This window comes from Larus michahellis, chromosome 1 (genome assembly GCF_964199755.1).
Source record: "Larus michahellis chromosome 1, bLarMic1.1, whole genome shotgun sequence".
Taxonomy (NCBI): domain Eukaryota; kingdom Metazoa; phylum Chordata; class Aves; order Charadriiformes; family Laridae; genus Larus; species Larus michahellis.
Window position 1 is genome coordinate 202,483,719 of NC_133896.1, and position 15,880 is coordinate 202,499,598.

At 40.8% G+C, this 15,880-nt stretch overlaps 1 protein-coding gene across 3 annotated transcripts in view; it reads left to right on the forward strand.

Moving 5' to 3' along the window:
- ZDHHC20 (zDHHC palmitoyltransferase 20) overlaps positions 1-15,880 on the forward strand; it is a 48,810-nt gene that overhangs the window by 5,085 nt on the left and 27,845 nt on the right. For all 3 annotated transcript variants that reach the window (XM_074569402.1, XM_074569396.1, XM_074569386.1), the window contains exon 2: positions 14,660-14,686. In XM_074569402.1, the coding sequence (XP_074425503.1) occupies positions 14,660-14,686 (27 nt within the window). The remainder of the gene's footprint in view (positions 1-14,659; positions 14,687-15,880) is intronic.

Below are 15,880 nucleotides of genomic sequence, written 5' to 3' on the forward strand. Positions count from 1 at the left end.
GCCTCTCATGAATTTCAAAATAAAGAAAATTGAACCGCTTTTGATGCACTTGGTTGTCTGGTAGTGTCTCGGCTGAAGCATGCATATTATGATCTTTAATGAGAACCTTTTCTGTTATTATAAATAAGTAGAATTCCTGTTGAAGTGCTCAGACTGGATACAAATGTATTGGAAAACTAGATGCTCAGCTTGAGTAGAAAGCTTATCTATCTTCTTATATGGTGCTTTGCACTGTATTGGTCGTATTAGTTTATAAGGACGGGTGCCCTTTATATGGCATGAAATGTGCTCTCTTGGCAGTCCTCTAATGAAAAAATTGTTCCAAGAGGAACAGAACTAGTCAGCCTGGTTTCTTGGGGAGTTGTCTGGTTGTCTGCTTTTCCTACTCTTCTGCCAGCAGAAGGACTCTGTCCCTCTTCTCCCTCCCAGCCCTCTATCTGCAGTGCCCACCCCAGCCCTCCGTTGTCAGTTTTCCTCTGTCTCTGCTAAACCATTCCCGACAGCTCTGCAGTAGTTGGGATCTTTCCTTGATCCCTAGTTACCATTTGGTCAAAAAGAAGTGGGGTGCCGTGACCAGTTTGGTTTTACTTAGCTTGCCAAAGGGCAGGTGGTAAACAAGCACCTGAGCTCAGAGCAGCTGTTTCCCAACAGAAGCGTGGGCTTTGTCTCTTCTACCCATCGAACAGCTTTGGTGAGACTTACTGGCATATACTTAGTGTGGGACCTCTACCGAGCTTTGAAACTTGACTGAAACTGTTCCATGGGCAGGATGGCTTTGCAGTAGGGGAGGGAATGGGCTTAGGGAAAGCAAGGAGCTGAGCACAAGTATCTGAGACTAAGCAGGAACTCTGCTTGTGGTGTTACTTGTTTATTGTAGCTGTGATCGCTCATTGGTGCAGCGCTTCCTGATCGCCTTGTAGATGTGGACTATAAAGCTTTTGTTCTTCATTTGAATGGGTTTGGATAGTAGGAGTATTTAAGGTTATGAAAAATAACTTCTCTCAAATTTTTCTCTGGTAACAACAGTAGGAGCTTGCTGTATGCCTTTAGAGTTAGAACAGTGAACTAAAACCTCGCTTTTATTTTTAATCAGGGGTTTTACGTTACTTCATCACTTACCAGTCTCCCAGTTTTCCTACAAGACACTATGGATAAAAGGAGCAGAATTTCAAGTGTACGTTTTCAGTAGACATCAGTTTGAGGTTATTGACACTCTGCATACTGTGAACTTCAGGTTCTGCTGTCTATTGAAGTTTAAATAATTAAAACTTTGTTCTCTAAGAGCTCATATTTTTATGAGTTAGTGTGGATGTGCTTTCCGTAATCAAAGAATTTACAGTGTTACAAAGATGGGTGTCTGAGCTGTGGTGAAACACTTGGATGGCACTGTACCTGCTTTAACTTTTGGAACACGAGAGTGCCTATGATGGAAAATGGGAGTAGGAGAAATCCTAGTTGTCTGCCTAAAATTGTGCCTGTAAATGCTGAGGGTTCATGGGGTTCATTTTTCCCCTGTCATTCAATGTCAGTGTTTATCCAGCTCTTTTTGTTCAACAGTTTCCTACAACTGGTAAGAGTTTATGCTGGTTTAACATGTACTTTCCTTAGAAGTGTTATAAACCATAAGTTCCTGAGTTTCCTGAAGCAGCTTTTATGGAGTTTTCAACACAGTCGTTCACTCCTCCCTACCCGGTGCATGTTTTTCCTGTAACAGGACAAGAGTGTCCGTTTTTCTCTCATTAGTATGTATGAAATTTAATAGAAACATTTTCAAAGTAATCACAGGTGACTTTTCTGTGTGAGGTGAATCAGGTATAAAAGGGATAATGAGTCCCCAACAAATACATTTGTTGTTTTAGCCACTTCTCCAATATTACCTCCTTCTGCTGTCACTAAATTGTTTTCTGTGGAATGTGCTTAACTCCTCCTGTCCTAGGTCAAGAAAGAACCCCAGACTTTTCCCCCTCGTCTGCTTCCCTCCCTTCCCGCCCCCGCTTCGCCCAAATCCTCAGTGGAGTGCCTCCTACGTAACCTTTGACTGTCTTCTCTTATCGGTGCTAAATCAAGTTCCTCCTCTGCAGCATTTCAAGCCCCTGCTTTTCGTTTTTTTTGGAAAGGCCAAGTGGCTCATCTGTTCCTTATTTGTGTTCCCTTTTGACTATTAAAATTGTCTTACGAGATAGTCAGAGAACTGGATCACAAGAACAGCATGCTTTGCCTTTGCAGTTTCTGCAGCGCTTTCTCTGATTCTAAATATGGTGCAGCATTGTCTTAAATGTGAAGCACGGAACCATTTTAATCCTATGATTTACAGAGAGACTGAGTGAGGTTTTTATGCAGGGTTTTTTTGTTTGTGGTATTTCAGTCCTGATGTTTGTTTGTCTCCAGAGCAGGGAATTCTTATGCATCTCTTGTGAAGCAGTAAACTGGGAAATAGCTCTTTTTTCTTTTTCTTTTCTTTTTTTTTTTTAGCCTATTTGGAACAAAAAATTTTAGAGATGGAAGCAATAATTCATCTGGAATTAGGCAAGCTGCCACTGCAGAGAGAATGAAGCAAAATGTAGATTAAATGTAAATAACCTTGAGAGGAACAGATGTGATTTGTTTGAAGCGACCTAAACAAACAGTTAATTTATAAGCTGGTTTGCAGTTGTCTGTGGTAGACTTAAAACTTACATTGAGTGCCTCAGCAACTGCCTTATCATAGTGTGAATGCAGAGAACTTGTTATTGGACCATTCTTCTTGATAAGTAGTGATGGCTTTTAAGTTTGTCAAGTTTGGATTAAAAAAACAGAGAAGCGAAATGTATTTCCACAGTGCGGGTATTGATGGTACCTGAAGGCTTTTATGTCTATGGGATTGTGACATGCAGATTTACCCAAACATTGCAAAGGAGCCCAAAACAGAGCAAAACTTGATTTCTGTTCTGTTTTGAAAAAAATATGTAACTAACGTGCAGGTCTTTTTTTATAATATCTGGAAAAGAATGCAAATTTTACATAGGATTTTTGTGGGGATCCTTTGTGTGTGTAAATTTTTATTAGTTTAATCGACTGCTCCTTAAGTTTCATGTTGGTTTTTTTTTAATAATTATATATATATAAAAAAGCTTGAGTTCAGCCTAGTAATTGCATACAGAGATACTATTTGCTGTGTTGCAGGGTAGATACCCGCTGAGATAAAGCTGAAGCTGCAACTAGTGCAGAGGGTTGGCTTGAACTTTTTAAATAATTCATAATTCAGACAATTTATGAATTCAGACAAAGGGAAGCTTAAAGACCATTGAGCACTAGAGTCAGTCATTCTCTCTTTTTTTTTTTTTTTTTGTGTGGCTTTTTTTTCTATTGATGTTTTCAAACTTTTAAAGATCCTATGTTTCTCCCTTCTTCCCACTCTTGCAGAGCCACTTGGGAGAGCCAACTGCCAAAGAGCCGTTAGGAGTGGAAACAGGGATCTGTTTGTGAGCAGCAAGGATGGTCAGGGAGAGCTGTTAGTCGCATACAGGGCATCAGGAGCTGTGCTGCCATGCCTCAGCTGTCTGGTTTTCTGATAGTCTCCTTGTGTACTGCGTGACAGTGCTCTCCTCTTGCTGCATCGCTTCTCTGGAATGTTTAGACATGTGGCTGCACTTCCTGATCCCATCCTGGTGCATGTTTCTGTGTGACTTCTCAGGAGGCAGCAGGTTTAAGGGTCTGGGTCACCTCGCACTTAGTCGTAGATATTTAGAAGTAATCACTTTCCTCATCTGACTTTCCGTAACTCTGTGTGGTTCCTGAGTTATTTGTTAAACCAGTGGCAATAATTTCTTGTTCTTCACAAACACTATTTCTCACCAGTGTACCACTCTCCAGTACTTCATCTGCAAACGTAGATATTCTTGCAACTGTATTATGATATGTGATATCCTAGAAAAATGACAGCAAAAGTTAATCCTCTTAGCAGGTGTCATCCATACATCAAACTCTACTTGTTTCTTGCTAGGCAGTTTGGCAGTCCTGCTGTGTTACACCCAGTACTTTGCTGCGGGAGCGCTAATGCACCTGTGAGGTGTAGCAGGCAGCTCTGTTTCTTTCCTTGACACACATTGCATTAGGATTTATATTATTTCAGCTGACCTTTTTACAGAGTCCTGAGTTAATGCTTTCCAAGAATATGAGGTCAACTGTCAGCAGGCAGGTAAGCTCTGAGGATTTTATTTATTTATTTAATTACTGAGAGCAATGTTTACTGAATGAGAGCTATATGGATGATGTTCTTTTGTATGCTTGCCTCTCTGTTTAGTCTGGAGTACTTTCTAAAATTTAGTATAAATCTTCTGAAGTATCCCAAAATCCCTTTGCAGTGGCTTGTGCAGTCTTCGTGCTGTTCCTTTTTCATGTTCCTAAGTGGTCTTGTAGATAAATGAGACCTCTTGCAACAAAAACATGTCCTTCTGATCTTGTCCTCTATCAAAACTTTCTGTCCTGTTATCCTTGATGTTTTTTTCCCTCTGCGGCACCTGGATCTTTTGTTATGTTCCTGGGGAGTTGCTGGCTATGTGTTCCTTTTTGCAAAGAAACTAGAGGAATTAGCTTTAGCTACGGTCAAGGTTTGTCCTGAGATATTTCCATTCAAGTAAGGTTCAATGAGTGACATTTTATTTTGCAAGAAGAACAAGCAATAAAGCCTCCACTGTTTAAAGATGACAGCATTTGTTACCAGCCAACCTGATGAGCCATATATGGACAGATTCTCTAAATCATCATAAGTCTTTCAACTTTTATTTATTCCATAAATATTTTAATAATAAAAATAATAAAGTACTAAATATTTATGGAGTTACAAGTCCAGTGTATTGAAGACATGAATTCCCCACCATTAAACTTTCCCACAACCAATAGACCTGTTTTTAAATTACATATTTCAAAACAAAACTTCCTTAAAGGACTCTATTCAAAAGCTTGGCTTACTGATATCTTGATGGGAATTCAAGTAAATTACATTACTGGCTGCTATGTTATTAATGTGTTGCTGGCTGACAGTTAGCTATTTTCATTATAATTAGCTCCATATTTAATCTCAGGTGGCAAATACCAATCAAACCTAACCAATGCTACCAAAAAAAAATTAAACTTAAAACTGCATTTGAGGAATCCAGTGACCTAATGCATGAGAGGAAGTCAGCTTGTTGGGCAGTTTGATTTCTCCTATTACCCGATGAACTTGGCAACAGTAAAATCCTTCTCTCAGAAAACAGAGTGCCTAATGCTTTGTAATGAGATTTACAAGGAGATTTTTATCCACGGAGTTTTGCAAGGAGATTTTATCCTAATACTTGAGGAAACAATTGTTGAAAGCAGGCTCAGTAATTAAGGAAATGACTGATTTTGGAAGAGTCATAAGCCAGATGCAAAGAAGAGTGCCTGATTAACAAAGCAGGTCCCTATCATCGGCTGACGGCTCTTGCCACTGGGCAGTGGTTCACATCTGTAGGTCACAGCAGCTGTGTCTGTAATTTTTGTTCCTGACACCTCTGCTCTCTTGCCATCATACCTCTCAGCTGTGTGGAATAGCTAAATAAAGACTGTCACTCTATTTTAATCTGTCTAGAGTAGAAGTAAATGGATTTACTAGTAGCGTCCTGAGCCAGTAAGACAAGCAGCTTTGAGTGACAATATTCAAGGCAGGTATTGACTGGCAGTTACAACTGCGAATTAGTGAAGAGTGGTTTGGGGTTTTTTTGGGTTTTTTGTTGTTTTTTTTAAAGAAATGATAACTCCTTAATTACCTAAAAAATTATGTTATAAGAATGAATTGTATGTTGGTTTTTGGCTGAGTGTGTATTTTGTTTCTTTTGATTTTTACTTTAAATATGTTGCTGGTTTCTAGTATTGCTGCAGAGCACCTGATCTCATGTATAAGACAGCTCTGTACAACACATGGTACTAGCATGCTGTCAACACCAGCTGATTGTCCTGTTTGTCTCTCCTGTATCTTGCAAGTGTCTTCATAGTGTCTTAACTACAGAACCACTGGAGTTACTCCTAACACAAAAAGCCCTTTCACAGAGCGTAGTGTTACTATGAGCTTGATCTGGCCAGCCTGAGTGTAAATACCCCTCCTTCAAATGTAAATGTAATTAATTAGTGGTGTGGACATAAGCTAGCTACACTCAGATGCTTCTGAGTTTCCATGCCTTTCTTGCAATTCTGTTTTTTCCCATTCCCCTTTGTGCCAGAGGGAGCACAGCTCACTGACTCGTGCAAGTGAGAGCTCTCTTTGTCTTTCCAGAAGAAACACGGCTTTCTTTTGGCTGTGTTTGATAGCTTAAAGGCAACATTGGAAACAACTTATGTGCAGCACTTCCAAACAACTGGGCGATAAAGCTGTTATTGTTATGATAAAGCAGAATTTTTAGGAAAGATCTGAATGAAGAAAGACCAATAATTTGAGTAAGCAGCTGAGGAAAGCGTATAGAAATAATGCTAGTGTTTAAAAATCCATCAAAATGCAAATAGAATGAGCAGTGGCAATAGTGATTAAATAGCTGAAGAAAATCGAGTTACATTAGGTTTCTTTGGGCAATTATGGTAAATTGAAAGTGAATAGTGCTTCTCAGGGAATAGGGCTTTTCAGGGACAACAAACCTGGTACATTGCTGCAGCTGAATGTTAACTTCATCTGCAGAAAAAGCCTTTAGTTATTTGGGCTGATACGTCGCTCATTACATTGTGGTTCTTGATGTGGACGCAAGTGTGGGACTGTGAAATCATTTAAAATGTGCAGGCACCCTTGGTGAGAAAACCATTAGGAGACCTTTGGTATAACTTTCAGGAATGTTTTGTAGAGGCAGAGGTAAGGAGTCATCTGTAGGATTTTGTGGGTTCCAGAAGTCAGCTGCCTTTGTAGCTGTGTTTTTGAACTGTGGAAGTGATAGCACAAAATTTACTGTTCCCAGAATATATGGCAGAAGTCTTTTAAGTTGTCATAGCTTAATTCACTAAATGTAACTCAGTACCCAAGGAGTATCTTGCATTGATTATGCTAATTTCTGCTGTAGCTCTGTGTGTATTTATGCATGTACTCTCTGCATTGAGGCTGAGAAGACCTTGGCTAAATAAAAAACTCCTTTGTTATTGTGACAAGAGAATGTTTTCTGGGCAGCAAGCCTCTGGGTGCTCAAAATTACTCATTATAGTGAAAGAATTGCATTAATATTGTTTTAACCGTCCAACAAATTGTAACTATGGCTGGTAACAAATAATAAAAAAGGTCTGCAGTGCAGCTTGAACTGCCCTATTTGAAATATTAATGCATTTTACCTGTCCCTGTAATAATGCTTCATTGAATCCTGTAGCAATGGGCATTGCAATCATGAGCGTAGAAAACTTGGTGGCCATAAACAGCAGAGCATCCCCCTTGCAGTAAGGTGTCTCTTCCCTGGCTGTACTTTCTTCCTCCTTTCTCCTCCCACCCCGGATTTCTCCCCCCCTGCACTCCCTGCAGTGCCTTTGAAGGCATCATCTTGTGATGACTTGAAGTTGCAAAGTAGCTTACTCAAGTGATTTTGCTGTGCACGGTGTGTGTGAGGAGTTTGGGCTCTAGCTCAGGTGCTTGTGCCAACGGCCGCACTGCTTTAAGACATCAGTGGCCCTGGCAGAGTTTGTTTTCCCTCTCATGACTGACTGTGCGTAACCCAGTGTTGTGGTTTGGGCAAGAGGCCATTCACTGCCGTTCACTCTTCATCACTGCAATTCCCTGCTGTTTGTGGTCGCTCAAACTTGCCTTCATTGGTACTCAAACCTGAGCTGAAGTGTCTGGGAAGGCGAGGGCTCACTTTTGCTATGTTTGTCTGCCATAGTGGAGTGGGTAGATGGTTGAGAGGGGTAACTTCATACACGCCTGCAGGAAGAGTTGTCCACCACAGGTCATGCCTCTGAGACAAGCATTGTGTTAGACCTGGGTGATGGTGCACCCACGCTGCAGACCAGCCTCAAGCAGCACTATTGCTGGGGCCCGCAGTCTGGTAACACGTGTGTCTTCATGCCAGCCCAGCATGAGGGCTTGTGGAGCCACCTCTCTTGCCTCGCCATTCTATAAAACATTACTTTCTGACCTAGCAGTGCACTGGGGGGGAAACCTGTGTCCTACTCCTAGAGATCTGGAGTAAAAAAAAATACATCAATCTAGCACCATATGAAAATAATTCTAGGTTCATATGGCTCAAATTTCTGCAGAGGACATGTGTTCCAGCTGGTGGCAAGTCATGTGTGTGATTCCTGGGCCCCCATAGCCTTTCGGCAGGGACCTGGCAGCATCTTCTGCGTCGGCATTTGGCTACATAATGCTGTCAACTCAGTCGTCTTGAGTCATTTGTCTAAAAACAACTCCCTGCTGCTTAGGGAGGAAAGCACCTAGTGGGTGCCTGCCAGTCAGGAAATAAGAAATAGCTCAGTGTGGAAAGGTCACGGAATTACAGCTTTTAGAGAACAGTGGAGAGGTGCTAAGGTCTCCATGTGCTGGCTCTGCCTTGTAGCAGAAGTCAAATGAGTATTTGCTCAAGGAAGTTCACTCATTGTCTGTCCCACTTGTATCAGTAAATAATGTTTCTACCATCTTCTTGTAAGTGATTAAGGTCTGCATTTGCAAATGGGAATTACGTTACCATAAATCTAAGTTATGCTTTCAATTAAATGCCATTCTCTGAACAAATGAAAAACTTGAGATAATGGCAGTGGTGCTTGTCTTTGCGGACATGGTAATGCCCGTGGGGAGTTTCTATTGAGTTTCAGTACTGGTAACTTCTGGGAATATATGTGTGTGTGTATGCAGGTGTGTGTGTGTATATATATATATATATATATGTACAATTTAATCCTTTTCCTCAAAAACTGAGGAAAGTTAAAGCTGTACATCTGCTGAAGGGATGGAATTGCACATTTATCACTCTTTCTTCCCACCCATGAGGAATGTCAGCCAAAATGTGAATGCTACTCTTGAGATTCGTGGAAAGGCTGTAATACCCAAAGTATGACTCCTGCTAGGAGCCATCGTGGGAGGGGACAGGGGGAAATAAACATAGCACATCAGTAACAAGATCAGTTCTTTTCCTTTTCTGTACTTCTGCATTAGTTGCAGTTGAATTTCTTGCTCTGCAAGGAGCATATCTGGCTTTGATTGGAACATGCCTTTTAGGGGAGTGGGGATATGTGGTGTGTGGGTTTTGTAAAGTGGTGGGGGTTTTTTCTTCCAAGGTTGAAGGTGAATGTGTCACCTTTTAGCATACCTCTTGGCAAGGTCTTGGCAGATCATTCTACCTCTTTGCCTCAGAATAGAGATATTTGGAATTTTTTCCTATTACACAGTGATTTGGAAGGTGCTTTAACACTTCATGGCAATCCTAAAAATAAGTCTGAAACTGAAAGCAAACCAGCTCCCTAAACATACTTGTTCTTCCAAGATGTTCTGGGAGGTTTCCTTGAAGTAGCTTTAAAAATTCTCCAAAGCTTTCTGAAATTTGCACCTCTGTCAGTTCATGCCTGAAGAAGAATGCTTCCAACAAATGACATTTTCCCCCCACTCTCATCTGTTACACAACTAATGATGTTTCTATGTCTGCAGGATTGTTTCCTGTGATAACCTATAGGCTTCCGCCTCTTTCATTCCTGTGACATAGGTGAGATGAAAGATAACAGACAACAATGTAAGGAAGAGTATCTAGAAAGAGGTGTAACGAACAACGGGGGTCACGAAGAAAAAGTGTCTTTGCTGCCAGGGTCTAAATCAAAACTGAGATAACTTAGAATCATAGAATCATAGAATTGTTGAGGTTGGAAGGGACCTTTAAGATCATCGAGTCCAACCTTTAGCCTACCCTGACAAGAGCCACTTCTAAACCATGTCCCTAAGTGCCCCATCTACCTTTTTTTTAAATACCTCCAGGGATGGTGAATCCACCACCTCCCTGGGCAGCCTATTCCAATGCTTAATAACCCTTTCAGTGAAAAAATGTCTCCTAATATCTAATCTAAACCTCCCCTGACGTAACTTGAACCCGTTTCCCCTCGTCCTATCACTTGTCACCAGGGAGAAGAGGTCAGCCCCCATCTCTCTACAACCTCCTTTCAGGTAGTTGTAGAGGGTGATAAGGTCTCCCCTCAGCCTCCTCTTCTCCAGGCTAAACAACCCCAGCTCCCTCAGTCGTTCTTCATAAGGTTTGTCCTCCAGACCCCTCACCAGCTTTGTAGCCCTTCTCTGGACACGCTCCAACACCTCAATGTCCCTCTTGTAGCGAGGGGCCCAAACTTTTTCCTTGGTTAAAGTCAAACCTGGAATTTCTGCTTGTCCTCGAAGCTGGCCAAGTTAAAAAGCACATTTGAATCCATCCCATTAAAAGGCTATATCCTGTATTTTGGAGGTAGTATTCTGTAGAAAGTAAAGTCACGTACTTAGTTTTGTGTGTTTTGTATTGCAGTGACCCCAAAGCGTTGGGAGGTCCAATGTGTAAGCTGCTCAGTGGCACAGGACCGGCTAGCAGAGCGTATTGGGCCTGTACATCCTGGACAAGCTGCAGCACCATGAAGTTCAGCGTAGGCCCATCTACCTCTCTTCACAGGCAGGCTTTGCTGAGCTCCTTCCTTAGTGGAGCTGATTCTGGAAGCCCTGAGGTAGCCAAGGTAGAGCTCTGTGCTGCAGTCAGACAGATGGGGCTTGTTCACTTCGTTCGAGTTGCTCAGTGCTGTGATGCTGAGACATTGAATCCTTTGAAATTACGGGGCCGTTGTGGAAACTCACAGTGTGCGTGAGCACGCAAGTGCCTGCTTCTGAGCTCTTTGCAATGAAGCGAGCTGCAGCTTTCACTGTCGTCATATTTTTTTATACTTCCCTAGCTGCTGTATCTTGCTAGAATTTCATAAGTCTGATTGAGAAACCAGAAACTGACTATTAAGAAGGCAATCCTAAGAATATTTTTGCTCTTATTTTTCCTTTTGTATCTGAGCGATAGACTGATATGGTGAGATAATTGAAAATCCTCGAAAGAACAATGCTTACAGTTCTGAAATATGGACAGGTTTGTGTTGACTGCAGTGCTGAAGGCACTAACTTCTGCTGATGTACCTAATCTACTGTACAGTGCCGTTGCATCCTGAGGTTAATGTATAAATCACGTGGAGTGCTTATTTTATTTAAAAAAAATCAGTAAGCAAAAAGGCAGTGCTGCTTTTTTCCCCCATCCCACACCCCAAAAAAGAGACTGTGTTTTAAAAATATTTGAAGTGAAAATGCTATTAATTTAGCAGAAGCTGATGGCAATATCTAAGTAGTTAGAAGCAGCAGAGGAGAAAAGCAATAGGGAGCTAAGCTTGTAACTTAAACTTCAGGCCAGGGACGGAGCGACACAATGTGTCTTGTTATATGGGTTTTTTCCTGAACCAGAGTTCAAAAGCTAGAATTGATTTGTTAATGGTATAAAACTGCTTGTTATATTGCCAGCCTAGCAAATACTGCTGTCTGTTTTATGCAAAGATTAAATATTAATTTATTTAAAGGAAGGGTTTGGTTTGTATATAAAGATCCTGTAAAACTAGTGATTTGCCATTTGCTGAGTGAATTTGGACAAGAGGTAGGACTGTTGTTTGTTTAATCTATCTGAAAATGGGAATAACAACAGTGAAAGGGATAGAAACAGAAACACTTGCATGAACTTTGAGGCAGAAGAGAACTGGACATCTTTTATTTTTGTTTCACTTGAGGACGATAGGATGAAAATCACAAGTGTTTCAGTGTTGGCTTTTACCTTGAACTGTGGGAGTTTGCCAAACTAAAATTGTTCTGCACAGTCTAATAACTGCATTCTGACCTAAGGGACGGAGGTACAAAAGAGAAAATTATCTTCCTGGTGCTGTGAAGCTTTAATTAATTTTTATGAAGTTTATTTAGGGATCTTTTTGATGAAGTCTCATAGGTCATATAATCTTAAGAAGGCCAACAGAATTCTGGGCTGCATAGGGAAGAGTGTGGCCAGCAGGTTAAGGGAGGTCATTCTCCCCCTCTACTCTGCACTGGTGAGGCCACAACTGGAATACTGTGTCCAGTTCTGGGCTCCCCAGTTCAAGAGGGACAGGGAACTACTGGAGAGAGTCCAGCGTAGGGCAACAAAGATGACTGAGGGATTGGAGCATCTCCCTTGTGAGGAAAGGCTGAGAGAGCTGGGACTCTTTAGCCTGGAGAAGAGAAGGCTGAGGGGAGACCTTATTAATGTTTACAAGTATCTGAAGGGTGGGTTTAAGGAGGATGGAGCCAGGCTCTTTTCAGTGGTTCCCAGTAACAGGACGAGGGGTAATGGGCACAAGCTGGAACATAGGAAGTTCCAATCAAATATGAGAAAAAACTTCTTCACAGTGAGGGTGACAGAGCACTGGACCAGGCTGCCCAGGGAGGTTGTGGAGTTCCCTTCTCTGGAGACTTTCAAGACCCGCCTGGATGCAGTCCTGAGGGATGTGCTCTAGGCAATCCTGCTTTAGCAGGGGAGTTGGACTAGATGATCTCTAGAGGTCCCTTCCAACTCTGAAAAATTCTGTCATTCCATGATTAAGCTTTTTTTCTGCGTGAAAGACTGTTCATTATTTTGAGTCTTCAAACGTCAAATTTGGCTCACAATTTTGTTTTGTACTGAGAGTAGAAATGAGGCTAGAGATTATGGAGTGCTTTAACCATAATTACTTAAAAAAACTTCCTGTAGTTTTATACATAATGATGGTCTCCCATTCTGTTAGAGGATAATTAAGAACTTTTTTATATTTCTTGTCTAGGGAAGTACATGTTTGTCCAGCTGTGTGCAAAAGTGTTTACTCAAGATATCTGAGGAGCCAAAGTAAAAGCTTAATCTAAAGTACTTTTAATTTATTTTTTTTAAGTTGAGCAAAGAACCCTACTCAGCAAGCTTGTTTTACTTTTCACCTTTTTAATAATTTTATCTTCTCCGTGTGTTGTTGAAAAAGTTTTAACTGGAGAAATAACACATCAGTGAAATTTCAAGCAGAAACACACATAGGATTTGCTTTGAAAATAATGCCACTTCTGCAGCGTGCAGTGAAGTAGTTCTGAGACTGTATGGTGACACAACTGGACCTGTTCTTATATTTACATCCATACTTTGCAGCTTATCATGTACTTCAAGTCTATTCTTCTATGTGGATTGTGTCCCTGTTTCAGACAGAAACACAGGAGGAGGATGTGCAAGTATGCATAGCTAATGTGAAATTAAGCTGTTCTTTAGGATTGACCTCCTTTAGTTTGAAGCCAGCCTTGTTCTATTCTAGATGGTAATTCCTTCCTTCCTTTAGGTGGAAGGCACCACAACCTTTTCCATTAACTTCATAGAGGCTTCCATGGACAGATAGAGGGTGCTGAGTGAATATTTTAAGGGAGGGGGACAAAGAAAAAGGAAAAAAAAAAAAACAACCAAACAAAAATCACATATCTGAACAAAAAGCATCATCTATACATTGAGATATCACCTCATTACGTCTCTGTTGACTATAAAAAGAGGCATGGTTGCATAATATAGTTGCAGACCCTTAACTGCAGTTAAGTGAGACACATGCCACCTCTGTGACTGAAGTAACCCTTCAGAACGAGGTCTGCAGTGCATAATGAAGCCCTGCAAATTTAAGACTCTATAGTATGCATCAAGAAAAAGCACTTTTGAACTGGCACACAGACTGATGACTGTAGAAATATTAGAGCTGAGAGAGAAGAGACAAGGTGGAGTGAGGTGAACTGCAGCAGGCAGGGTGTGCCCTGTTAACCTTTTGCTCATGCTGATGACCAGAAGCTTAAATTTGCTGTATAAGACAGAGTCAAGAAAATATCTTTTTCTTATAGAATTTCAGAAATTCAGTGTCTTAAGGAAGAGATCTAGCAAGGGGAGTGATATGAACAAAGTGACCCAGTAAGTACAGCAGCTCTCTGTTCAGCATCGTACCTAAACTGATTAATGAAGTGTGAAGATTTTGGAGAAGCCTCAGGGCTGGACGATGTACTAGTCAGGCAGTATACAAGGTAGATTTGAACAATAGAATCTGCTGTTGGGATAAAAGGGTATGAGGATGTAGAAGAGAAAGAAGTGGAGAGGTTTTAACTATGCCTGAAGAAAGGGTAAAAAAGTGAAAGGGTCAAAATAGTCAGGGTAAAAAAGTCAAAAATAGCATGTGACAGGAAGAGAGAAGTGGTGGGAAACAACTAAGAGGAAAGTAGGTTACATGTAACACAGTTTCACAAGAACTTCTGTATGAACTTCTTTTATTTCATTTTCTGCTTTCCAGTGATAACAGCTGTTGGCCTAGTTGTTGACATGCCTCAGAAAACTTTGCTAGGTGCATATCTGAAGGGGAGCATGCATAAATTATGATCTAATTAATGTCTGTGAAAAGGAATGTGCTTGCTTGGTTAGTGCAGGGAACTGGATCTCTGCAGCTCTTCCGTTGACTCACCAAGCCTCAAGGGCTGTCAGGAGGAATACTAACTCCTGTTTTACCCCAGACTGGGGCAGGGAGGCCCTACTAACACCTGAAGTATGTTTTGGAACAAGTCAGCTATCTCATATATCTCACTTATAGCCAAACTTTTGATTCAGGACGCGTTTACTTACCATATATCTTTTTTTTTCTCTTCCAGTTACTATTTCTTCAACTGCAGAAAAAGGTAATTTTTTTTTTTAATTTTTTTTAGACGTGAATAGTTTTGTTGCACATGAGTCTTAAGGGACATAGAATTTAAAAGTACTCCTATATGTGTAAGCTCTGTATAATGAATAGATTAGTGCTAAGAAACAAGGTAAATATTGTGAGGTTGAGTCTGTTTAGCTTCTAGTACCACAAGCTTGGGATGGTGACAAGACCTGTAAGTAACACAACTATGATTTAGGTTTGCAAATATTTTTAAATGGGTACCTTCTAAGAACAGAAAAAAGAGAAGAGAGAAGGAACTGCAGCAGATCCACAAGTCCATTTTGTGTTTATTCCTGAACACACCCTGTGACCTGAAAGACTTCTGGAAGAGGAATAATTGTTCTAGTGCTTGCTATTTTCCAAACAGCTTACCAAATTCTTCGGAACTCCATTCTTTAGGACTGGTTGGAACTATGTAAACACAGCTATTTCAAAGGTGGCTATACATTATAATTTTAAATTTCCAGATCAAGTGGTTATGGCCTTGTTTTGACAAACTTTCCTTAAGTCTTCATATTGGCTTTGGCAAGTATATGCCACAATGGCTAGTACTTATAGAGATACAAACTGACCAAAAAAATGCCAGCATTCTTGCTCTGCCACTTCTTTTAATTGTGAACAAAAACTAGTATAAATGATGATTCAATTCCAGAAGTTCAAAATACAGAGGGTTTTTTTATAGAACTTTATCTCCCACCTGCCCCCCACAGAATTATACATGATTGATGGGATATTTGTTTGGGAGTTATTTCAGCTTATGAGGGGAAGTGAGAGGTAGACTAAGCATAGATTTGCATTTTGTCTGTCCGCAGAGGGCTGTCTTCAGAGTGTGAGACCATGGGTAAGAGGCTCTCATCTCTTATTTTTGCAAAAGAGCATAGAATTCGAAGCTAATCTAGCGATTTTCTTCCTGATGGGTGTTTCAGAGTGTTCTGGGAGAACGCTCTGAAAGGAAGGAACCTTGATGGAATCTGTCGTCTTTCATTTTCTAATTAAGAGGTGAAAGAGTGGGAAAACCTTCAAAATAAACTGTGAGTTGTTCAAGATGGGAGCTGTGTCTTACCCTGGATTTTCACATCACATTGCACGGCTGGGCTTCACGTAGACTTCATAAAATTCTGCAGATTGCCACTGTGCTTTACTGTTGACTTGTATATGAATAAGTTTT